General features: G+C 48.1%; 1 protein-coding gene across 1 annotated transcript in view; it reads left to right on the forward strand.

The window, feature by feature from the left end:
* The window catches only part of ARHGEF5 (Rho guanine nucleotide exchange factor 5), a 26,577-nt gene extending 667 nt beyond the window's left edge, over positions 1 to 25,910 (forward strand). Inside the window, exons 2-16 of the mRNA XM_007466655.1 lie at positions 6,485 to 9,588; positions 9,937 to 9,941; positions 10,173 to 10,224; positions 10,648 to 10,712; positions 10,925 to 11,178; positions 16,093 to 16,253; positions 16,780 to 16,932; positions 17,238 to 17,367; positions 17,613 to 17,687; positions 18,098 to 18,187; positions 19,566 to 19,723; positions 20,345 to 20,506; positions 22,719 to 22,789; positions 24,359 to 24,463; positions 25,186 to 25,910. Of these exons, the coding sequence (XP_007466717.1) occupies positions 6,497 to 9,588; positions 9,937 to 9,941; positions 10,173 to 10,224; positions 10,648 to 10,712; positions 10,925 to 11,178; positions 16,093 to 16,253; positions 16,780 to 16,932; positions 17,238 to 17,367; positions 17,613 to 17,687; positions 18,098 to 18,187; positions 19,566 to 19,723; positions 20,345 to 20,506; positions 22,719 to 22,789; positions 24,359 to 24,463; positions 25,186 to 25,343 (4,731 nt within the window). The 5' untranslated portion in view covers positions 6,485 to 6,496 and the 3' untranslated portion in view covers positions 25,344 to 25,910. The remainder of the gene's footprint in view (positions 1 to 6,484; positions 9,589 to 9,936; positions 9,942 to 10,172; positions 10,225 to 10,647; positions 10,713 to 10,924; positions 11,179 to 16,092; positions 16,254 to 16,779; positions 16,933 to 17,237; positions 17,368 to 17,612; positions 17,688 to 18,097; positions 18,188 to 19,565; positions 19,724 to 20,344; positions 20,507 to 22,718; positions 22,790 to 24,358; positions 24,464 to 25,185) is intronic.

Here is a 25,910-nt window from a genome sequence, read left to right on the forward strand (position 1 = left end):
GGCGGTGCTGGGCAGATAGGCAGAGCTCGGGGTGTAGGACCGAGTACCTTGGTCTGGAAGAGGAGGGAAGCTGGACGAAAGGTTCTTGCCTGGAAAAATTTGCTTCCGGCCTGGTCCCCGCCTTGCAAATGGGCACCCTGCCCCTAGGTGTTCCGCGGGCCGTTTATGAGGGCTCTTTCTTCAAAGTCTAGGCCCTGGGGAAAGCTAACCTCTATAATAAGGAATAACTGAGATTCCCTTTGTGGACGTACTCCCTCCCTGGAGATGTTTTGTTGTCTCCTGTTTTCTTAACCGGGCCTGGGCCTTCCTTCCCTCATTTTCCTTTGAGTTCGCATACTGTGTATGTCTAAGTACGTAGCTCTTCCCTGTTAGCCGAGGTGCTTTAACCTGTAAACAACCGCTCCTGCCCTACCCTCCTCCCGGTTTTCCCACATATGGGGAGTGCTTCCAAAGCTTCATGTAGATCACAACATTGCATTCAGAACTTGGGGAAGTGGGAAGAGAGCTATTCAGCGTTGGGGTGCCAGAACACCCTGCTGAGGTCTAGTATCGAGAATCATTCATAACCTCCCTCCAGCAAGAGTGTCCTAGGAGAGCCCATCCCGGTGGGAATCCCACTGGATTCTCAGATCTCAGCCCCTGCTCTCCTTCCTGGATCTGGGATTCCCAAGACAGATTTGCCCTCCTGTGTCCCAAGGAGTGTAGAGTGAACTCTGGCTGGGACTCTTGACAGACAAGGGAGGGAGAGTGACTTTCTTTTCCAGCTTCCTCCCCCATTTTCTCCCCCACTGCAGTCCTGGGTCTTGCGTCCTTGGCTACCCCAGAAATCTCAGCTCCTGGCTAAACAGCTCCTGATGTGGCCTTTTGTTCAGACTTCCTGGTTTATCTGCGCCTGGGCCCTGGCAAAATGGGGCTCATTTGTTAACCAGTCTGTGGGCCTGAAACTGGAGCCATGTCCACTGAGGGGATTCTTGGGGGGCTGGGGAGGGGAAAGGATGTGGGGTGTCAATTCTGAGTGAGACTGTCCTGCAGTAGGAAGGTCTGTCATTGTCTTGGTGAGAAAGAGAGAGAAGTCAGGATGTGGGGGAAGGAATCCCTCTTATCAAAAGGATATAGTGATTCTAAATATAGTCAAGAGTCTTTATAGATTAGGGGTCCCTAGAGCGTATGGCTGTCCACAACGTGGTCTCTCTGGGGTTGCCTGTGGCTGCATTAAGCATGGTGTCTGTGGGATAGACAGGAACATGTCATTCATGGTGTCTGGTGTGGTCAGTCACTATGTGGTGTGACAAGAACAGGATCAGTGTTACTCAAGTGTCACTCAAGTGGTGTAAACCCAAACAGATGATTTACAGAATCTGGTGTAGACAGGGGTGAGTCACTCACCGTGTCTGTGGAGTAAACAGGAGCTGGTCATGTGTAGTGTCTACAAGGTGGACCAGAACAAGGTGACCGTCAGGGTCTATGTTAAGGACACAGACAGGTCACTCACACTCACATCTATGTGGGTGGCACCAGGGCCACAGGTGGGCTTGTGGGGTATATTTCAGCATTGCCACTAATGATGGTCTGTGTGAGCCCATCAGGGCTACAAGGCAGTGGATGATGCGATATTTTCAGACATTAGGGGTAGATAGAGGTGTTTATTACAGTTTTCACTTGGATGATGGGGCTTTCCTAAAATGGGTAGAACACAGGTCTTAGCAGGTAGCGGTCCAGAAAGCTACTCTTATTTTGATGTCTTTGTAGCACTGAGGGCAATAATGTGAAACAGTGAATAGCGACATCCATCTCTGTGGTGATCTTATTTTTGCAATCAAAATGAGAACATTTCTTTTGATTTGGTGGGTATTTTCCTAAAATAGCATATAGGCGATACAGTGTAAATGCCAAAGTATTGTAACCTCGGGAGTATCTCAGTGATTTGTGGTGTAAGTCAGAATATTTGAAACTGACACTGCAAGACAATCCAGGAAGCATGGTCCTCAGAAGTACACATGGCACTTGACACTGGATTGAAGGAGGGTGTAATGGGGGTGGGAGATAAGGAGGAGGGATATCTTGGAAATACAAACTGATGTCTGGTGACTGGAAACGGACAAGAGCTAAGGTACTGGGGGCTCTAAGGGGACTATTGAATTCTATCACACGCTGTGTCAATGGGGTGACTTGGAGCTTTGTCTTGAAAGAAGTCGCATGTCAACAGGGGCAGCAGATGCAAAAATGACCCTGGTCTGGAGGGAGGCCAGATCACCACGGTGCCATGCTCTGTCTTTGCCTGTGCTCAGGTAAAAATGATTATTCACCCCCAGTGCTGAAGGCGATGAGGAAGTGACTCTTACAAAGTGGGAAGTGCAAAACAAATCTCTCTCCTGATGCCCTTACGTGAGCAAAACCATGTTTTACAGACTTCCTTTAGCTTTGTCATGTTCTAGACTCGTAATGCCTGATTGTCATAGGATTATAGGACAGGACCAAGTATAGGGACATGGGGGCTGCGCGGGTGACCACCAGTATTTCCAAAAGGGTAAAGATAATGTTAGAAATAGTGTCAGCGGGGTTGCAGGAGACAGACACACATTGTGTCACTAGAGTGGAACTGAAGGTGTTCGTGCAACACATGCTGTCTGTAGATGTAACCTGAATATAGCAGAAATACGCTTGTGTGTTTAGAGGCTGCTCGTTTTGAGGACATGAGAGTGTCTATGAATCGCTGCTGCGCACAGGCTTTCTCCAGTTGCGGTGAGCAGGGGCCACTCTTTGCTGCGGTGCGCGGGCTTCTCATTGCAGGACAGTACACGTGCCAGTGAGGGGAGGCTACAGGTTTAATCACAAGGTCTCCTTAGGCAGGTGGGAGCCAAGTTTCAGAAAGTGTTTATGGTGAGCAAGTATATTATTTAACGTGTGGTTGGGAAAACAGGGTCACGTCACAACAGTATCAGTAGTGATTATAGTGTTTTGTACTTAGGGCTGGATGTAGGGGCCACATCACACACTGTGTCAGTTAACTGGAAAAGGACGTAAAAGCCCTTCTACACATTACGCTTGTGTTAGACACGGCCCTTTACCCCATAGAGATGGGTATCTGTGTCTGTGAGGTGACCAGGAGCTTGTCACATACTGCAGCTGCAGGGTGGCTAGGGAGGTACCCATGTGGTGATGTCAGGCTCTCCTGCGTAGAACCTGCAAGAGTGGTTTATTTTTATTTTATTTATTTATTTTTATTTATTTCGGCTGCGTTGGGTCTTCGCTGCTGCGCACAGGCTTTCTCCAGTTGCGGTGAGCAGGGGCCACTCTTTGCTGCGGTGCGCGGGCTTCTCATTGCAGGGGCTACCCTTGTTGTGGAGCACGGGCTCTAGGCGTGTAGGCTTCAGTAGTTGTGGCACGTGAGCTCAGTAGCTGTGGCTCGTGGGCTGTAGAGCCCAGGCTCAGCAGTTGCAGCACACGGGCTTAGTTGTTCCGCAGCATGTGGGATCCTCCTGGACCAGGGCTCAAACCCGTGTCCCCTGTACTGGCAGGCGCACTCCCAACTACTGCACCACCAGGGAAGTCCCTGCAAGGGTGGTTTAGTGTGCGTGTGTATGTATGTATGTTTATGCAAGTGTGTATGCACGTGCACTATCACAGGACAGCAGGCATTTGGGGCAGTGGGTTTCCGCTTTAAGCCTAGACCAGACAGGAAAGGTGTGAGTCCAGGTGCAGCTGTGAGTTCTGTAAGCCCCCAGGGTCTTCTCTGGACGAGTGACTGGCCAGCTTTCTTACAGCTGCACTTCTGGTTGCTTATGGTAGACTGAAGTGAGAAGGCCCTGGTTTGAGTTCACCTGTACATTTGCTTAGGAAACTTGAGCAAGTAGGTTATCTGAGTTCAGTTTCCTCATCTGTAAATTAGGCGAAGTTTTCTATGTGTCTCTAAAAGTCCTTCCAGCTCAGAAATCCTACATTTCTCTCCTACACTTTCTCTCTTTCTCTCTCTCCAACAATACTTAGAATCCCTGACATTTCTATTACCATCAGTGTTAACAATGCACTTTTTAATTTTTTACGTTGTCGTGTTTAATCTTTATTAGAAGTCCTTGGAAAGTGGGTGTATTATCCCCTTTCTAAAGGTAAGAAAATGAATGTTCAAGTAAATTACGTGATTTCTACAACTGTGTGAAAATTATCAGGATGCAAAAAAAAGTAGAACTAAAAGTTGGACAACACTCTTTTAACTCTGTGCTCTTCCTTTCTTCATTTATCCATGCAGTGAATCTTTGTTGAGGGACCCGTAAGCCCCAGGCAGAGGGGATTGAGCAGTTAAATATGGCGGCGTCTGTGTTCTCGTGAAGTTCGTGGTTTAACCTAGAAAATAGACACTCAATTTGTAACTGCAAGTGCAGTGAGTGTGAGCAGGAGAGTAGGATTCCAAGGAGAGAAGCAGCTACATGTGAAGGCCTACAGGTGAGAGAGGGAGGTGCGCCGAGGGGACTGAAAACTGACAGGTGTTGACAGGTGATGAGTGTGCTGGAGAGGGAGGCGGAGGCCAGGTTGTGGAGGGCATGTCACCCACAACGGATATTTGGGTTTCATCCCAGTGGCAGCAGGAGACTACTGAAGAATTTAAACTGGAAGTGGGGCTTTTAAGGATCGCTCAGGTGCTGGGGCGAGAATGCCTGGGAAATAGGGGAAGAGAAGCCACGTGGAGGCCAGCGGCCAGCTGCGCCCCATGTGCAGTGGCCTGGATACGAAAGGACAGCAGGGTGGACCAGGCTGTAGCAGCGGAGATGGAGAGAAGTGGACAGACTTGAGGGATACTTAGGAGGCGGGATCCATAGGACTTGGTGACTGATTAGATATGGGGAATGCGGGCCAGGAGGGAAATAAGAATTTTATTCTGTGATGGAAAAATATTTATTGAGTGCTTAGTATGGGCCAGGTATTGTGTATTAGGTGTAGACAGTTGAGCAAGACAGATATCGTTCTTGATCTCGTGAAGCTTACCGCCTCTTGTTTGACATAGACGATAAATCAAAATACGCACGTAACTATATAATTATAATTGTATAAATGCTACAAAGGAGAAGTAAAGAGAACTCTGGTTGATAAGTGCTACAAAGAGGAGCACGGTAACCCAGTTAGAGGCTTGGGGAACACTTTAAGGGGTTACATCAGGAAAATGTAGTCTCACAAATAACAAGGAAGAGTATTTCTAATGTCAATTTTGTGTCCAATGTAGTGTCATGCTGGCAAGAACCAAAATAAGCGTGCATAGAGTCTTGTTTGGAGTTAAAGTTAAGGCTGTAGGAGAGCAGAGTGGTGCTATTAAAGCTCAGCTAGAGGTAGGTGAGCTGTGAGGATATGAAGACAGCAGAGGTGAAGAATTCCATTTACACACTGGAAAGACGAGAAAGACATGAACATGCTTAAATTCTGGTGGGATGCTTCCAACAAAGAAGGTGAAGGTATGAAAGAATGAGATAATCCATGGCATCAGGTCCTGAAAAGGCAGGATAAAGAAGGTGGCACTTAGAGAGGAGGGATGGTCTTGCATCGTCAGAGGGGGAAGGTGGACACAGTGAAGTGTGGGTCTCTCTGAATTGCGAGAAACTGAAGCAGGTCCTCTCCGCTGGTTTGTAAATTCTTTGCAAGGTGAGAAAGAGAGGTGGGAGGTCAATAACGTGGGCAGTGACGAGAAGAGTTCACACGGTTGGTGGAGAGAAGGGGAGAGTAAGATAGTGAGGGGTACACAGTCTGATGGCCCTCATTGAAGTGGGTACCCTTTGTATCTGCCCTGGTTCTCATCTAGTAAGTCTAGTTATCATTCCACTTTCCAACAGCTGCCTCTATAATTGAAAAACAATTTTTTTGTTAATTAGTTACAGGCTCTGCCAGACACTGTGGAAAATAAGATGAGTGAAATCCAGACCCTCTATAAAGGAGACTACACGATGCTGTAGAACCTCAGACGCTGGCCGTAGTGGCCAGACCTGTTTTAATCCCCTCTGCAGCTTAGGTGGAGGATACCCCTCCAGACACTGCTTCTCTGGACTCCTAGATCTAGGGTGTGTCACTCACAGTGTCTGGGAGTTATATGGAACTGAGTCACTCTTGGTGCCCAGAGAGTAGACAGGGAGACACTACGACATAATACAATCTAGAGGGTAATGACCACTGGGAATGCTTGGTACTCCTTGACAACGGTCTTGTGCTCTAATGTAATTGTTTATCATCTGTCTCTCCCACAAGACTGCAGCCTCCATGAGGACACAGTCTTTGTTTGCCTTGTTCACTACTGAGAGGGTCCCTCGGTAAATATTTATTAAAGGAATAAATCAGTGACAAGTTTTATAGAGGCTATTGCTCATTTTGTGAAGTTCTTTTTGTCTCAAAGAATGACAGTAAATGGCACCAAAGAAATCATCACACGCTTGTTCTTTATGGTCTGTCCCTCTGATAAATAAAAGCAGAAGAGGGGATAGAAAGTTTGTCTCTTATTCCTCTTTAGGATTCAGCCCTGATGGAAGCTGAGGGGCCCCAACACGGAGCGGCGACCCCCATTCCTGCCAGAGTGGAATTCAGTATTATCCTGGCAGCTCCCATGAGAAGCAGGCAGACCCCTGCCTTGGAGCCGGAAGCTGAAGAGGGCGAGGACCCATCCTATCAGTGGGCAGAGAGACACAGACTCTTGGAGACCCAGCAGAGACATGTAAGGGATGTGAATGACTGTGCAACTGAGAGCATGACCTCTTTTCCCATCGAAGCCTCTGCAGATGTGGAGACCGACCAGGAAAGCCTGATGGCTGAGGCCTGTGACACTGCAGAGCATCGGGAGGCAGGACCCCAGTGCCCAGCTGATAGACAGGCAAGGCCGCCAGCTCCCCCAGAGCTCTGGGCCTGCCCCAACCAGGGTGAATATCTAGACATGGCCTCAATATCCAGTGAACTGGGTAGCAGCGTGGAGGTGGAATTTAAACCAGAACTCACTTCTTTGATATTGGAAACCGGACAAGCCGAAGAGGAGGAGGAAACTTCCCCAGACACCTCTGCCCAGACCAGATGTGGGCCTTGCTGTGAAGAGCAGCCTGTGGGGACCAGCCAGCCACAGGACTCAGAAAGTGGACCTGCCAGGCAGGAAAGTCCAGAGAGAGAAGGGGCCGTGTGTCACCAGAAGGCCGAGGAGCTGGAGGGACGGGGACTTCAGGGGGAGGGAACTCTGCGGGAGGATGTTTGTTCTGATGGGCTTTCGGGGGAGCAGATGGGAGAGCAGGTTAACGGAACAGAGGAAGAACAGAGACAAAAACAGCAGCAGATTCAAGACGATGTGATGCTTGCAGAACAAGGAGAAAGCAAGGGCCATAGTGGGGAACTGGGAGGTCTGAGTTCTGGTGAGTGGGACCGGAGGTCTCGGGGCCACAGGGAACTAGAACAAGGGGAACAGGAGAGCGGGGAGTTGACGGGGCCAGAGGAGGGTAAGGTGGATGCTCAGTACGAGGAGAATCGAAGCTTAGTGGGGAAATCAGTGAAAGTCTCTGGAAAGCAGGAAGATCGGGGTCTACAGGGGATAGTGATGCCAGTAGAGGGGCAGGAGGAGACGGAAGGGTCAAGCCAGGAAGAGCCTGGCAGTGGGCATGGGGACACCCTGGGGGCAGGGGGAGAAGAGAGGCATACAGAGGAAGGAGGGGAGCGTGATGCTCCTGCCACACTGGCACTGGCACTGGCAGCCCCTGAGGTCTCTTCTCCCCATGACTTGTTTCCAGATGCCTGTTGTCCCGCAGCCAGGATCCCCGGGACTCAGACAAAGCCTAGGGCTGAGGAACCGTCCCCTGTAGCTCTGACTCCTACCCTGGAGCTAGTAGGATGGTCCCAGCAGCTCATTTCTTTACCTCATTCCTTTCCTGCTGCCGAGTCGCCTGACCAAGGAACAGCTCAGCACAACCAGCAAGTGGGCTCTGAGCTGGGGAAGGGGACAGCATCCAGCTGGGGAGAGGAGGGGGTCTCTGTGACCCCTCCAAGGACAGCAGCGTCAGCCCCTCCCAGCCCTCCTGAAGTCTCCCCCGGCATGACTGCCTCATCCTCGGCAGGCCTCCAGGTCGCCTTCCCCAGGAGGGAGCCCTCGGTTGCTGCATGTTCTCCAGAAACCTCGGGAGCCTCTCGACCCACCGACAGCCCATGTCCCTGTGGGGCTTCTGAGAGCCCTGCAGCTGCCCTCCACGGCTTCCCCTCAGCAGGCCAGGCCAGCCCTCAGGGCCCCCCAGGCAACCGCTCTGGGGTGGCCCAGCACCCGAGGGGCAACTCCTTCCCGGGCTCTCACGGGACAGAACCGACGCCGGACCTGGCGGGAGTATCACTCTCCTCGCACTCAGAGTTGCCCCAGAGACCCCCCAAAGCTGCCATCTATGGCTCTGTGATCCCGAGAAGGGGCAGGAAAAGCGGAAGGGACTGTGCCATCATTCCGGAATCCTCACGTTCACTACCCGCTCCAGGGCAGGACTCTCAAGAATTGGCCTCAAACCCAGCAAGGCCTGGCAGCCCGCAAAGCAGTCAGCCGTGGGCCTCCACACATCCCTCGGCGTTTGCCCCAGGATCTCCTGCCCATGGCCCTTCCCCACCCACTGTCTCCATAGGTGAGAGGACCCGTGAGCCTCCACCCCCTCCTGCCCCAGAGAAGAGGCGCGTCCGCTCTGCGGTGGAGGGAGACGGCCATCGCTCTGCCGTGGTCCCCACGCAGAGACGGTATAGCCATCCTCCGCTGGCCCTAGGTTTAGGGCTGCACGGCCACCCCAAAGGCCCACTGCCCCGAGTTCCTGACCCCCTTGTGGCAAGGCAGCACCGACCCCTGCCTTCTCTCCCGGACACTCCCGACCATACTCAGATCTCTTTCTCTCCCAGGCAAAGATACAACAAGCCATTACCCCCAACTCCCGATTTGTCTCAGCCACACCCTTCTCCTGTTTCTTCTTCGAGGAGCTCCAGGATCTACAGGCCTCTCCCCCCGGTCCCTGTCGTGAACCCTCCTACTGAACCACCACCGTTACCCCCAAAGTCCAGGGAGAGGAGCAGGCTCGCTCAGGGGGGACTCGGAGGTTCAGGGGGTCAGGCCAGGACCAGGCCATTTTGTCAAGAGTGGACCATCTCCACTCCCCATTCTGCGGGACGTGTCTCCTGGCCTCCGGCCACGGGCAGATCGACAGACTCTTCGTCTCCCGCCAGTAGGAGTAAGAGTGAAGTGCCCCCTGGCATGGCTTTCAGTAACATGACAGCTGTTGTAAGTCCCTCTTTCCTGACCACCCCCTGGACTCTGGAGGTCCAGGGACCCACCTCGGAAGAGTCTGAGGTCCCTGCCAGAAGATCTTTCAGAAGAACAGCCCCCCAGGAAGGAGCTAATGGCCTGAGGAGGTCGGATCTAGGCCGAACAAGGCAGCCAGAGAAGCCCAGCCGTCCCCATCTGGAGAAGGCGTCCAGCTGGCCTCACAGACGGGACACAGGGAGACCAGCGGAGGGCAGCAGTGGACAGGTGGGGGTCCCTAGTGAGGGGTCGAGTAAGCACAAGGACTGGCACCGGCAGGGCCTGCGCAGACCCTCCATCCTACCCGAGGGCCCTTCAGGTGAGTGAGGGGCAAGGACCGCGGTGACATTCGTGTCAGGCCGAGCTCTCTCCAGCCCTTCCTTCCTCATCCGCCTTCTGTCCCCCAGCCTCCTGCTGGCTTCGCTCACCCACCTACACAGCCCCAATGCAGAGGAAAGCCCTTGAGACCCTCTCTGAGCTCGTGGTGCTGCCCTTCTCCTTCCCCTCTATCTCCATCCATCACCCGAGCATGGTGTGCTTTTATTGTGTATCTCTTTTCCCCAAGATTGTTCTGGACCTCCCCCGCCCCCGCACTCCGCCACCACCTTCCAGTTACACAGACCTGCTTGATGTCCTTCCAGTAGAAGAGAAGGCATCTTCTACTTGTCCAGTTCACGTTCTGGCACGAGGGATGGGGACAGACCTGGTACTATTGTCCTCAAATGCTTTCGACTTCGGCACTTTCCTCTCTCACAGGTTCCCAGTTGAGCCCTTTTACCCACCTACCACCCCCCACGCCCCACACCGATGCCTGCATCTCCCGCTCTAGATCTTATGTTCTTTGGTTCTCTCTGAATGCCCCTTCTGAAGTCCCAGTTACTTTACCCATTTCCATTTTCCGACACAGGAGGTCCAGCCGTGGAAAAATCCCCTAGCCTTTCAGACGCCATTGTTTTTCGGTGAGTCACCCTCTCTCCTAATGGATACAGTTTTACTCTTTTTTCTTAGGATACTGAGATTTTCATTAGTTGACAAAGGTTCTGGGACCCTGTCTTTTCCAGGGTTAAGGAGGGGAAGAGACAGACCCCAGGTTTCCAGGGTGTAGGGAGACTTTTTATCTATCTGCTTCCGTCAACTGAGTCCAAATCTCCCATCCCTATATAGGCCATTTGGCCCCATGAACTGAACCCCACCCCCGTAAAAAAAAGCTTAACATCCAAAAAAGCTTCAAACTACCCAAAAGTGGGTCAGGCTACAACTTCCCTCTCCAGGGGATTTGGCCCTGACATTCAGTGGTTAGAGACTGTCTTATCTGTAGTCACCTGGGGCTTCTCCGTGTCTGAAGGCCAGCAAGCACCACGGAGCCCTTCTTGACTCCACAGGGAGAAAAAGCCAAAGGAGGTGATGGGAGGCTTTTCAAGACGTTGCTCCAAGCTCATCAATTCCTGTGAGTACCTTGAAACAGAACTGTGGACCCACATGAGTGTTCTGCCCAAGACTGGAGAGGTGTTCCTGGCTATCAGCAGTGGGGCGGGGATATCTGTAGGGAGAGAGAGATGCCAGGAGAGCCAGAAGCAGCTTGGTGGCTTCTGTGTTTGTGTGCCTCAACTCCGTAGCTCCCTAATTCTCTCCCTATCCCATGCTTCTTTACCCCTGTAGCTCAGCTGCTTTACCAGGAGTACAGCGATGTGTTTCTGAACAAGGAGATCCAGAGCCAGCAGCGGCTGGACAGCCTGACAGAGGCACCGGGGCCCGCCTCCCCCCGGCAGCCCCGAAAGGCCTTGGTGTCCTCGGAGTCCTACCTGCAACGCCTCTCCATGGCCTCCAGTGGCTCCCTCTGGCAGGAGATCCCCGTGGTGCGCAATAGCACTGTGCTGCTCTCCATGACCCACGAAGACCAAAAACTCCAGGAGGTACCTAGCAGGGCAGGGTGGGGCAGGGGAAGAGGCTACAGGAGGGAAAGCAAAGTCTCACTGCTCTCGTCCTTATCTCCTACTCCCCTTCACCACCACGAGCCACGAGCGGGCTGTCCCTACCACATACTCACCACTCACACACACACACACGCACGCACGCACGCACGCACGCACGCACGCGCGCACCCCGTGACAGTGAGTCATCCCCATTGAATTGCTTTCTGAATGTCACCGCTCTCCCTCCTCTCTGCCTCCTCATGCCATTGCTCATTAACTCCTCCCTGTTACTGGTTCGAGCTCATACAAAGTGACCATATGCCCCTGAATCTGTTGGGAGGAGTGTGGAGTTAATCTAGTTAATCTAGTTAGTCTAGCTTCGGGCTAGACTAAAATTTCCTTCTTTAGCCAGGGTTTCAGTCTACACTAAAGTTTTCCCCTTCAACCAAGGAGCATGCAGGGGCTTTTTGTTGGGTCCCTTGAAGAGTGGCCCTTGCAGCTGTCCTGTGATTTTGGTCTTCTAGAGGCTTTTGAATGACCATCAGTCTCTGCTTGGTCCTTACTTCCAATAGCAAGACCATAGGAAAGGCTGTTGGTCTGATGTTAAGTTACTACCATTAATATGTTTTATGTGGAGAGCTTATCTTAATAATCAATCTAAAATATGGGTTAAAACCTTTCTTCCTGGGAAGACAGTATGGCACAATGGAAAGGCATTATGGAACAATGTTTAAGTATTTAGGTTCTGGCTTAAATAACCTGGAGGTGAAGCCCACTTTAATATTTGCTAGCTATTTAACTTTGGCCAAATTACTTGATCTTTCTAAGTTTCTGTTTCCTCATTTGTAAAACTGGGTTGCAAAGAGCTACTGGGAGAATCAAAAAAAAAGGTAAGTTCCTGTTCACAGCAGTACTATTTATAATAGCCAAGACATGGAAGCAACCTAACTGTCCATCAGCAGATGAATGGCTAAAGAAGATGTGGTATATGTATACAAATAGACTCACCGACATAGAAAACAAATTTATGGTTACCCGGGGTGGGAGAGAGGATAAATTAGGAGCTTGTGATTAACAGATGCACATTACTATATATAAAATAGATAAACAACAAGGACCTACTGTATAGTACGGGGAACTATATTCAATATCTTGTAATAACCTATAATGGAAAAGAATCTGTAAAAGAATATATATATATATATGTGTGTGTATGCATATGCATATATATGTGTATATACCTGTATGTGTATGTATGTATATATATATATATATATATATATATATGTACAACTGAATCACTGCTGTACACTTGAAACGCTGTAAATCAACTACACTTCAATTAAAAAAATATTTTAAAAAAGATAAGTTCCTAGTACATAGTAATCAATCAAAAAATGTCTACCACTTTATTTTTTTTTACTGAAATATAGCTGATTTACAATATTATATTAGTTTCAGACGTGCAACATAGTAGTTCAATATTTTTAGATTTTTTATTTAAAGTTATAAAATAATGGCTATATTTCCTTGTACTGTACAGTATATCCTGGTTACTTATTTATTTTATACATAGTAGTTTGTACCTCTTAATCCCATACCCCTATCTTGCCCCTCCCCTCTTCTCTGTCCCTGCTGGTGACCCTAGTTTGTTCTTATATCTGCGAGTCTGTTTCTGTTTTGTTATATACATTTGTTTGTTTTATTTTTAGATTCCACATACAAGTGATAACATAGAATATTTGTCTTTCTCTTTCTGACTTATTTCACTAAGCATAATACTCTCTAGGTCCATCCATGTTGTTGAAAATGGCATAATTTCATTATTTTTGTGGCCAAGTAATATTCCAGTGTGTGTGTATATATATATATATATATATATATATATATATATATATATATATATATATATATATATACCACATCTTCTTTTATCCATTCTCTGTTGATGGATGCTTAGGTTGCCTCAATATCTTGGCTCTTGTAAATAATGCTTCAATATCTTGGCTCTTGTGAATAATGCTGGTATGAACGTTGGGGTGCATGAGTCTTTTGGAATTAGTGTTTTCATTTTCTTTGATATATACCCAGGGGTGGAATTCCTGAATCATATGGTAATTCTATTTTTTTTTGAGGAACTGCCATACTGTTTTCCATAGTGGCTACGCTAATTTATAATCCCACCAGTGGTGTACTAGGGTTCCCTTTTCTTTCTGCACATCCTTGCCAGTATTTGTTATTTGTAGACCTTTTGATGATAGCCATTTTGCCAGGTGTGAGGTGATATCTTATTATAGTTTTGATTTCCATATCTCTGATGATTAGCAATGTTGAGCATTTTTTCATGTGCCTGTTTGCTATCTGTATATCTTCTTTGGAAAAATGTCTATTCAGTTCTTCTGTCCATTTTTTAATCAGGTTGTTTGATTTTTTGATATTGAGTTTTATGAACTGTTTATATACTTTAGGTATTAAACCGTTATCGGTCATATCATTTGCAACAGGTTGTCTTTTTGTCGATGGTTTCCTTTGCTATGCAAAAGTTTTTAAGTTTAATTAGGTCCCATTTTAAAAAGTTTTGCCTTTATTTATTTTGCCTTAGGAGACAGATCAAAAAAAATACTGCTACAATTTATGTCAAAGTGTGTTCTGCCTATGTTTTCTAGGAGTTTTATGGTTTCTGGTCTTACATTTAGGCCTTTAAGTCATTTTGAGTTGATATTTAATGCAATCCCTATCAAAATACCCATTATGTTTTTCATAGAACTAGAACAAATAACCCTAACATTTATACAGAACCACAAAAGACCCCAAACTGCAAAGGAATCTTGAGAAAAAAAAAAAAAAAGCTGGAGGTATCATGCTCCCTGATTTCAGACTATACTACGAAGTTACACTAATCAAAATGGTATGGTATTGACACAAAAACAGACACATAGATCAATGTAACAGAGTAGAGAGCCCAGAAATAAATGCACAGACTTATGGTCCATTAATCTATGACAAAGGAGAAAAGCATATACAATGGAGAAAAGATAGTCTCTTCATAAGTCTGGGAAAACTGGACAGCTACTTGTAAAATAATGAGATTAGAACATTTCCTAACACTGTATACAAAACATTTACTACTTTAATTTCAGATCAGGCTGACCTGGGTTTAAATCCTGGATCACCATTTGCTAGCTGTGTAACATTAAGCAAGGTATATAACTTCACTAAATCTCAGTTTACTCATCTAAAAATCAAGGATAATAATGACTACTTTTCAGGGTTGCTGTGTGGTTTAAATGAAACAACACATATTTAGCTTTTAGCATGGTATCTGGTATATAGTTTGATACACACATTAGTGCCATATCCTCCCCCTTTCAGAAGTGGGAAGCAGTAAAATTTTGGCCGTAAGGACTTATGGATAAACAGTGCTTTTACCAAGCCAAACAGGTATACATTTTTAGGTTTTTTGAAGCTCACACTTGGGGGCCTTGTGCTGACCTCAACTTTTAAAGCATATGGAAGATATTTAGAAAATCACTGGTCTGCCCATATTTATGGACCAAACAGTAGGCAGATGATTTGAACCCTAGCTCTCTTTCACCAACTCCAGAATTCAAGGAAGTCCACCAGGGCTCCTAGGCCAGCCCTGGTCTCACGTTTCTGAGAAGAAAGCCTCTATACTTATACACATATGTTCCATTCCTGAATTAGCACTTCTAGGAAAAAGTGCTTTCACTGACTCCAATTCTTTTGACTGTCACAACATCTTTGTGAGGAGAGGGTCACTATGTCTATACAGATAAGAAAACTGAGGTTCAGAGAGGGTACATGAGCCACCCAAAGTGATATACTCAGCGAACGTTAGGGCCAGGACGCAAGTGAACCTTCAGTGTCCTGGTTCAGTGTTGTCGTGTGTGAGTGGCCTCCAGCCATGTCATTAGTTATCCAAGTCACCACCACGGTGTGTGTGTGTGTTCTTTCTCTTTCCTGTCCATGCATCTGTCTTGAAGCTGCATACTTGGATGAAGAGCATGACCAGGCCAGCTAGAGAACAGGGCTGTGAGTCATTGTGTCTCCTGCTGGAACTTCCCAATAACTGGGCTGTTTCCATTAAACCACAATTGCACCATCTCCTTCTCAAACATCCTGCTTCCTTCCATTGCTCCTCAAACCTCAAATTACCTTCATCCCCTAAATCTGTTCCTCTTCTAGAGTTCTCTAGTTCAGTAAGGAACTCTGTCATTCACCTAGTTACCAAACTCAAAAACTGAGGCATTAGCTTTGACTCTTCCTGTTCTTTCAGCCCCTGTTTCTGGCAAATAAACAAGCCCTTCCAAATCTCTCTCCTATATAATTATGAACTTGGCTTACCTCTCCCCATCCCCATGGCTATTTAGACTTTGATCTCTCCTTTGGAATTACTATGACGCTTCCCTAACACGGCTCTCTTGCCCCCTCTAATCTTTTCTTCATACTGTGCTCAGAAATATCTTTATACAATAGGAAACACATTAGATCAAGTTAGTCCCATACATAAAGCCTCTTTTCATTTCCCCACTGTCTTAAGTCTAAGCTATTTTACCTTCTTTACATAATCCTCCAGACCTCCTCTCTGCCTCTCCAGCTTCATCTCCGGCCACTACTTTGGTACCCTTGGTTCCAAGGATACTCAGTTTATTTGAGTTTCTTGAAAGCATCTCTTTCTCTTCCACCTTTGAGGGTTTGCACATGTTTTTCCCTCAGCTTCAGAGGTTCTTCCTCTCTCCTCCCTGATATCGGGTTGGATTCTGGTGTTGACTGTGAGCTCTAAAAGGATCCGTCTTGTTAACCACTCTACCCCGAAATATTACACAGTGGCTAACATACGCCAGGGAGTCGATAAATGTTTTTAATTAGTCTTCCTCCTCCCTAATCTCCTAGGCCAAATTTGAGCTGATTGTGTCAGAGGCCTCCTACCTGCGCAGTCTACATATAGCCGTGGATCACTTCCAACATTCAGAGCAGCTCCGGGCCACCCTTTCCAACCAGGATCATCAATGGCTCTTCTCTCGTTTACAGGATGTGCGTGACGTCAGCACCATGTGAGCTTCCCCTTCTCCCAAATACCACTCACTCAGCCTCACTCTCTTTAGTCTGTAAACCTCTCATTGGCTTTTTCCTTTCTCAGAACCCTCTCATTGCTCCCTCCATGATTCCCAGCGGCTACAGGGATAGAGAGAGCAAAGAGAGGAGAATGTGAGTGGGTGGTTGGGAACAGTAATGGGTGAACGAATGAGAAATGCTTCCTGGGTTGAGGTTTTGCATGTGCTGTGGGCATGCAGAGCATTGGAGATGACGTGGGAAACATCTGAAGATCAGAAAACCAGAACGGGATGAAAAGAAGAACAAGAAATGGGATATTAGGACCAGAGAGTTAGATCAGGGGCAAATGAGCGGCAGCCTTGGAGAGAACTCTAGTGCATGGCAAGCAGCACAGAGCTAAGGACAGTCAATAGAAGTTATTGACTAATGGAGGGAAGAAGTAATAAGCTCAAGCTGTAGCAGGGGTCAGCCGACTCCTCACTTGAGACCCGCAAGTCTGATGAGACTTGTTTTAATCCTGTACAGGTTCCTTTCAGACCTGGAAGAGAACTTTGAGGGCAACATCTTTACCTTCCAAGTGTGTGATGTGGTTCTGAGCCATGCCCCCAACTTCCGCCGGGTCTACCTGCCTTATGTCACCAACCAGACCTACCAGGAACGCACCTTCCAAAGCCTGCTGTGAGACCTGATCCCCATCCCGTCCCCACGTGGGCCCTGCAGTGACCTTGCACCAGACCCCCAATACCCAGCCCAGAGGGCTACCCCGAGAGCACATGTTCTTGTGCCTGCTCTGTGATCTCAAGCCCCACCCCGCTTCCAGATCCGACGCCCTCAGCCATCACATCTGGGGCTCCTGTACATTGGACCCCACCATTCTTTCCCAACCTACAGGCGTTCCACCGAGCCCCCACACCCCACGCCTTCGCTGTGCCCCCCCCAATACTCACCAACCCCTCCTCACCCAAGGCTCCCTGCCCACACAGGAATAGCAACAGCAGTTTCCGAGAGGTCCTGGAGAAGCTGGAGAGTGACCCCATCTGCCAGCGCCTTTCCCTCAAGTCCTTTCTCATTCTGCCCTTCCAGCGCATCACCCGTCTCAAGCTGCTGCTCCAGGTAGAGCAGATCCCACCTCAGCCCAGCCCCTTAATCCAAAGGACTATCCTTTCTCCTGCCGCTCTCCCACCCTCTGTGGACAGTGTGAGCAGTCTCCCGTATCACCACCCCCACTCTCCTTTCTCAGAAACGTTTGCTGCTAAAATTTTGTTCCTGAACTTTTCCATTCACCCGCCCTCCATCACCTCTTCCTGTTTGCCCGTCCCTTCTTTCCATCTGGCTCCCGCCTACGGTTTGTTCTGTAGAACATTCTGAAGAGAACACAGCCTGGCTCCTCAGAGGAAGCAGAGGCCACGAAGGCACACCACGCCCTGGAGGAGGTAGGCAGCTACCACGCCTACTCGTGATTGTCCTTCACAGAGAACTCCTTCCCCTGCCCCGGCCCATGACTCCAGAAAGTACAGGCCCCTGGTAATGGGATTGCTCCCGCCAAACCTCCAAGCATTCACACCCCACAGCCTCAAGGACACTCCATGCCAAGGGACTATGCTCTCCTACCGCAATCCCCAGATTAAATCTTACTTTCACGCAGCCCAGGAATGTTCTGTCAGGTCTCTACAAAGTATACCATAGTCCTAGAGCTTCAGCGTCTTGCTGTATTGGCTCACTTCCAGGCTGGTGCAAAGACTAAAGCTAATCACAACCAGTTTCCAGATTTCTTGCAGGGGACACAAAGCCAAAGCCTCTAACAGGGATCTCTTCCTCTCTCTTCACCCTGCTGAACACGCAGCTGACCCGAGACTGCAATAAAATAACGTCCCGGATGCGACGGACGGAGGAGCTGATCTACCTGAGCCAGAAGATCGAGTTTGAGTGCAGAGTAAGTTAGTCCCTTGGGTCCCCCCCCTGCCGGGAAGCAGATCCCACAGGTCACCTTCTATCACAGAACCATCTTGCTCACGGTATCCCAGTCTCTAACCTGATCTCTGCGCACCTTCTGTTCTGCCCTGTTTCTGGGATACCCAAATGCCTCCTTCAGTCTCCATGATATATTGTTAAGTGAAAAAGGGGAAATGAAGCACTATGTGTGTTATATGGTATCTTACCTTTGGTGAAAAAGTAGGGTAAAAATCTGTATATGGGGCTTCCCTGCTGGCGCCGTGGTTGAGAGTCCGCCTGCCGATGCAGGGGACACGGGTTCGTGCCCCGGTCCGGGAAGATCCCACATGCCGCGGAGCGGCTGGGCCCGTGAGCCATGGCCGCTGGGCCTGCGCGTCCGGAGCCTGTGCTCCGCAACGGGAGAGGCCACAGCAGTGAGAGGCCCGCGTAACGCAAAAAAAAAAAAAAAAAAAAAAAAAAAAAATCTGTATATGCATTTGCTTGTGTATACAGAAAGAAACTCTGGAAAGATACACAAGAAATAAAGGACAGTGGTTACCTGAGGGGGAGAGGGTGCCTTTGGGAACTGGGCAGATGAGAGAGAACTTATCAATGTAAGCCTTTATAAAGATATATTTTTGGTACTTGAATTATTCAATATTTTATTACGTCTCTGTCTAGTCTAACCAAAGCAGTATAAAATTGAATCCAAATATAGAGCCAAAATCTCTCATCCAAATACAAATTTAATATAGACATTCCACATTCAAATTTCAACTCAGAACAGATACCGTCCTTACCTCCCAAGAAGAGAGGGAAAATCCCTTATCTACATATTAATCATTGTTCAATACCCTTATCACTACCCAAACTCCAGCTCTAGGCAGACCCCACCGGTTCTCTTTATTCTCATCCCCACATCTGATTCCGACTGCTTCTCTCCTGTCTCTGGTTATAATCGTAGAAAGAACGGATGTCAGAACCACCCTAAACTTTTAACATCTAAGAGACATATCATACTGTTCTCTGCTTTGTTCGTTCACGTGCCGCAGTCGGGTTCTCCCATCTCTTCTTCAGTTGCAGCTTCTAGGGCTGAGCTTTCTCATGTAGTCACTCTCCTGGGATGGACCGTAGGCACCTTCCATTTGCCTGAGCTGGGGACATGGGAGCCACGCCGCGGTAGACAGTGGTAGTTAGACGGTTCCGAGAGAAACAGACTTTAAGTGGATGGGTCACGAGCAAGGAGGAAGATGTGAAAGAGATGCTTGTCAGGGGCGGGACTTATGAGGAAGAGGCATGGTGAGGGGGGCAGGCCCGGGAGAAAGCCTCGTGCTTGTCCCGTCTGTGACACCGTCTTCTTTCTCTTCCCTGCTCTGTAGATATTCCCGCTCATTTCACAGTCACGCTGGCTGGTAAAGAGCGGGGAGCTGACGGCCCTGGAGTTCAGTGTCTCCCCAGGGCTGCGGAGGAAGCTGAGCGCTCGCCCAGTCCACCTGCATCTCTTCAATGACTGTCTGCTGCTGTCTCGGCCCCGAGAGTCAGTGACTGGAATGGGAGGCCAGGGCACGAGGGGGAAACGGGAGGAGGCGGGAGGGAAGCACTAAAGGGACAGGGAAGGGTCGTGTGCCCTATAGAGGAACGCTTCTCAGTGGCTCACCCCATGGAGGCCAGGTCGTGACCCAGAGAGGAGGAATATGGTCCAAAGCAAAAGAGGGGATCCCACCGAATTTTATCCCGAGATCGCCTGGCAGGACCTGGACCATGTTATAGACACAGAGCAAAATGCAGCAAATTAGCTTATCACATTTTCAGATCAGTCTGTTTGTGCTTTCTTTGGGCTGGGCTCAGCCTCCTAGCCTAGCATGGATACTTAGCCACTTCCAGATCCTAACTCTTTTGTCCTGAGGGCCTTAGAAACTTTATATTGGCTCTGTTTCTTCAACTCTTTGAAGCGGTAAAGCATCCGTTGCCCTGGATGTGTGCTTTGCCAAGCCATTGACAAATCTCTCCTAGGAGCAAGTTGACACCATCTTATGGTTTTTATGAGAATTTGCAGGCTGCAGATGCTAAGGCCAGGGATTTTGAATTGGCAAAGGATATGAGGGTGGAGGAAGCATGATAACCCTGGAGTCAGGCTGAAAAGCCTTGTATTTTGCAGGGGCAGCCGCTTCCTGGTATTTGACCACGCTCCTTTCTCCTCCGTCCGAGGGGAAAAGTGTGAAATGAAGCTGCATGGACCTCACAAAAACCTCTTCCGACTCTTCCTGCGGGACAACGCACAGGGCTCCCAGGCTGAGTTCCTCTTCCGCACCGAGACTCAGTGAGATGGGGCTGGGCAGGGGATCTGGGGGGAAGGGATGGAGGACAGCCTGGCAAGGAAGTGGGACCAAGGCAGAAAATGTGTCCAGAAAACAGCCACAGTACTGCTTAGTCCATTCTGGACTGGGGAGCATCTACAGAGCATCCTGAACCCAAACTCCTAGAGCTAATAAATGACTTACAGGAGACTGGGTGGGAGAGGGTGTAAAGTCGCTGTCACTGCCAAGGCTTAGCGTCTATTATGCTAAGAAGGGTAAAGTCTGTGTAATTGGATTACTGACAGTCCACAGTTGAATGTGTATAAGCCAGACAGACATTCCTAGGTGCCCAAGGCTGGTAGGGAATAGATGTGAATAAGACATGAAAAAGGTAAGCACTGGGGTACCTTCCGCTTTCTTTGCTCCCACCTCCCAACCCAGTCCTCTGCTGAGCAGAAATCCATAGCGTTGAGAATTTTGATTTGCTCCTCTTTTTAATATTAATAATAATACATTCACACATATAAACACTGTGAAGAGTATTAAAAATAATACCTATAATAAAGAAGATGTGGCTCATATATACAATGGAATACTACTCAGCCATAAAAAGAAACGAAATTGAGCTATTTGTAATGAGGTGGATAGACCTAGAGTCTGTCATACAGAGTGAAGTAAGTCAGAAAGAGAAAGACAAATACCGTATGCTAACACATATATATGGAATTTAAGAAAAAAAATGTCATGAAGAACCTAGGGGTAAGACAGGAATAAAGACACAGACCTACTACAGAACGGACTTGAGGTTATGGGGAGGGGGAAGGGTAAGCTGTGACAAAGCGAGAGAGTGGCATGGACGTATATACACTACCAAACGTAAGGTAGATAGCTAGTGGGAAGCAGCCGCATAGCACAGGGAGATCAGCTCGGTGCTTTGTGACCACCTAGAGGGGTGGGATAGGGAGGGTGGGAGGGAGGGAGACGCAAGAGGGAAGAGATATGGGAACATATGTATATGTATAACTGATTCACTTTGTTATAAAGCAGAAACTAACACACCATTGTAAAGCAATTAAACTCCAATAAAGATTAAAAAAAAAATAATACCTATAAAATCTGGCACACATTATCTACCTTAATGAACAATTGTAGCTATTATTGCTGTTATAAAAGATATAAGAAATCTCTTCTTTAAAAAGTTTGACAAGATACTTAGTGGTCTGAACATCCTCATGTTGTAGACACTTTGCATTTTTGTCCCTTAGAAGACACTTCAGGGTAGGATCAATAATACCTGCCCTCGGGCTTCCCTGGTGGTGCAGTGGTTGAGAGTCCGTCTGCCGATGCAGGGGACACGGGTCCGTGCGCCAGTCTGGGAGGATCCCACATGCCGTGGTGTGGCTGGGCCCGTGAGCCATGGCCGCTGAGCCTGCGTGTCTGGAGCCTGTGCTCCGCAACGGGAGAGGCCACAGCAGTGAGAGGCCCGCGTACCACACAAAAAACAAACAAACAAACAAAAAACCTGCCCTCACTTATGGAACAGAGGGGCTGGTACAGGTGCAAAACGTCACCTAAGTCAAGTAATCAGATACAGACTCGTGTTCTTTATGTAGCACTTTGGGCAGCATCTTCCTGGAACGGTAATAGTGTCAGCTCTCAATTACTCCAGGATGTTTGGAAGCAGAGGTTAAGGTAATACAAAAACCTTCAGATAATTACAAAATTAGGCTTGGATTATATTACATGACCAAAACAATAGTAGATATATCTCCCTGATCTAATCATGATTACAGAATAATTTTCATCTCTGAGATATTTGATTGAAGGAAGGTAGGCAGAAGAGTGTCAAAAAGTATGCAAAGTGATAGCGGGAATCTCAACTGAGATGAACATTTTGCTTAGTACACTTCCCAAAATGGAAAATCTACATGTGCATAATTGACAGTTGACTTTATGCCCCTACTTGAAAGATATGAGATGCCATTAAGAAGATAAGCTTGGAAAGAGAGGGGGAAAGATAAAGGATGATAAGACACATGAACATATAGTTCCTGATCCTGTCAAATTTCCATCCAAGTGGAGTCCCATTGACTTTTGTCCTGGATATCACTGAACTAGACAACTTTTTGAACTAGACCAGTCTTTCCCACGGTCCCTTCCCTTCCCTATCATTGGCCCCTGCCCTATATCCCCCCAGAGCTGCAGTTGAAGCAATGGCTCTGCTTTGTTTTCTAGGAGTGAAAAGCTTCGCTGGATCTCAGCCTTGGCCATGCCAAGAGAGGAGTTGGACCTTCTGGAGTGTTATGGTGAGTGAAGGTCTAAGAGGGAGAGAAAAATGGTGGGGTCAGAAGTGTCCTTTAGATGCAGGAGTTTAGGATGCTGGGTAGTAACTCAGGGAGGCTTCTATTTATTACTTTTGTCCAGAGTTTCAGGGTGGAGGGCTGGTCACTGGAACTTAAACATCTGAGATGCGTCTGCTTAAAGTTACTCATCACCATGGCAGTGCCTCCTCCCCAGCACCATACATTCCTTGTGTTGGGCAGTAGTTTGCTCTTTTAAAATATCTGTAGATTAGATAGATATTTAGATTTTACCGACTTGAAGGTCTTGGGGAAATAGGGGGAGAGAGTCCCTCTGGAGTAGGGGTTGGGGAGGATAGCAACACAGAAGATTTTTCCCGACCACAACCCCTCCTGTACAGGATGACCTGAGACACTGCCCTTACCCCGGGCTTCCAGGTACTCATGGGCAACCACAGGCACACACATTAGGAAGTGTCTGCATTCGTGCTAAGAATGGACTTCTCGGTCTCATGTAAGCCCCACAGTTGTCCTCCAGCAAGGATTCTCTAATTCATATCCGAGAGGAACTGAGTTCAAAGGAACACTGAGCCTTTAGTGACTCAAAAGAACAAACAAATACAAGGAACTTTGTAAAAGGAAGTAGGAGAACCAGGCTGTAAACGGAGTTCTGCTCGGTGTTCAATCCGTTTGCTGGGCTTCAGTTCCCCAGTAGGTAAGGAAGGCAAGATAATTCTTCCTCCTTTACTGTGACCTTGTGAATGGCAGATATGGATGAGCTTTGGAAATACAAGTACAGATAACAATGCAGTGTTCTGTTTATTTTCTAAGAGAGCCAGTGCAGTGTGGTAGAGTAGAAAGAGCCATAAACCCATGTACGATCGAAGGCTGTGGGTCAGGCATACTCTGGGGCATCTTATTTGGAGCTTCAAAACTGTGGAAATTTCTCCTTGCTCACGAAGATATAGACATATAAAAACTCCAGAATTTCCTTGATCAACTCAGTCATTTATAGATGAGGAAGGGTGTTCAGTGCCTTGCTTAGATCATACCTCGAACCCCACTGGATAAGTCTCTTCTAGTCCCACATCTTGTACCATGAAGAGAATGAAGAATGAGTCACAGACTCAGAATTTGCAAATTAGTTGGAGAGGCAGAGCACAAACACGAAACAATTAGGTGAACGATAAATGGTTTGCCATAGACAGTCCGTTTTAAAGGAGTTTGGAATCCATTGAGGACAATCAGGGAAGGTTTCAGTGGGAAGATGGGTCTTTAGCAGAATATCAGTTATTTGTAGTAATGAGTCACTAAAAGGTGGTCACAACCTGTTTCTCCATCTTTGCTGGAGAAATAGAATTTTTGATTCATTTCAAGTCTGGCATTTCTATTTCCTTATCAACCATTTTGTTCCCTGGTAGAAGATGAAGACTTTTCCAATTGTCTTTCTTGTGTGTAACTTTCAACAGCCCAAACTTTCTCTCTCCCAAGTCCTCCCAAGCTCCCCCTGCAAGTCCTTTCTCATGTTCTAGTCGCCTGCCTTTCCTAACCTCTGTCACACTCTCTCTTCCAAAGAGTCCCCACAAGTACAGTGCCTTCGAGCCTACAAACCCCGAGAGAATGATGAGTTGGCACTAGAGAAGGCAGACGTGGTGATGGTGACTCAGCAAAGCAGTGATGGTAAGAGGGAGAATCCATGAGGAGCAGGCTGGGCATTGAAGGTGGGACACTGTGGGTGGATGTCTTCATTTCCTAAGGCTGCTCTAACAAAGTAGCACAAGTTGGGTGGCTTAAAACAATAGAAATGTGTTCTCTCATAGTTCTGGAGACCAGACGTCCAAAATCAAAGCGTTGGCAGAGCCATGCTCCCTCTGAAGACCCTAGGGGAAGGTCCTTCCTTGCTTCTTCCAGCTTCTGGTGGCCCCAGCTTCCTTGGCTTGTGGCAGCATCACTCCAAGCTCTCTCTCTTCCTTCTGTGTGTGTGTGTGTGTGTGTATGTGTCCAAATTTCCTTCTTTTCATAAAGATACCAATTATATTGGATTAATGGCACACTTTACTCAAGTATGACCTCATCTTAACTTTACCAGTTACATCTGCAACAACCTTATTCCCAAATAAGACCACATTCTGAGTTACTTGGGCTTAGAACTTCAGCATGTATTTGGGGAGAATACAATGCAACGGGTAAGAGGGGAGAAGGCTCAGGAACAGGCAGCTGTGGACTGTGCCAGACCTACAGCAGCCAGGGTGAGTGCACGGGGTGGCTGGATCTCCCAGGCTGAGGCCTCTCCAGTCCTTTCAGCCTTACAGTTCAGAAGAATTTCTGGGAAGGGGGTCTGGGGGCAATTACTGTGGGTCTTTTCCAGGTAATTCTTCTTCCCACCCACCCTGTACCCATAGGCTGGCTGGAGGGCGTGAGACTCTCCGATGGGGAGCAAGGCTGGTTCCCTGTACAGCAAGTGGAGTTCATTTCCAACCCAGAGGTCCGTGCACGGAACCTGAAGGAAGCCCACCGAGTCAAGACTGCCAAACTACAGCTGGTGGAACAGCAGACCTAGCTGTTTTCTGGGAGGAATCCCCTGAGCTTAAGGACAAGATGTTCCTGGACAGGGCTGGCCCCAGAATCTGGCCACAGAGGCCTTCTGTGCATCAGGAACTAGACCTTCTGAAACCCAAGGACGACACCGAGCTGCCAGTCGCTTGTCCCAGGCCTCCTTTTTTTGTGCTTTGTGCTTGGTGGGGGGATTTTCAGGGACTTTGCACTGGACTCTGGGAACCTTTTCTCATAGGAAAAGGGACGAATGGGGCCTAAGCCAAGGAACTTTACTTCTACTACCCTGCAGTACTTAAACGTTCTCTGCTTCCAGAGTACCAATTCCAGTGACCAGAGTTTCCATCACGGCCGTGTGTTAAAGCGAATATGACCTCAGCCCACTGGAGGGAGCTGTTTAAGGGGGATGAGCACATCAGTTGGGAGGGTTAACCTGGTGACCTTTTAAGGTATCTTCCAACCCTAGAGATATCCCATAATTGTCAGGGCGAGGTCAGTGTCTGCGTCTCTGGGATCCATCGGTGGCTATGTGAGGGCGATACTCTCTCACTCTAATAAACTTGGCACTTCTCCG

The sequence above is a fragment of the Lipotes vexillifer genome, unplaced genomic scaffold (genome assembly GCF_000442215.2).
Source record: "Lipotes vexillifer unplaced genomic scaffold, Lipotes_vexillifer_v1.1 scaffold71, whole genome shotgun sequence".
NCBI lineage: Eukaryota > Metazoa > Chordata > Mammalia > Artiodactyla > Lipotidae > Lipotes > Lipotes vexillifer.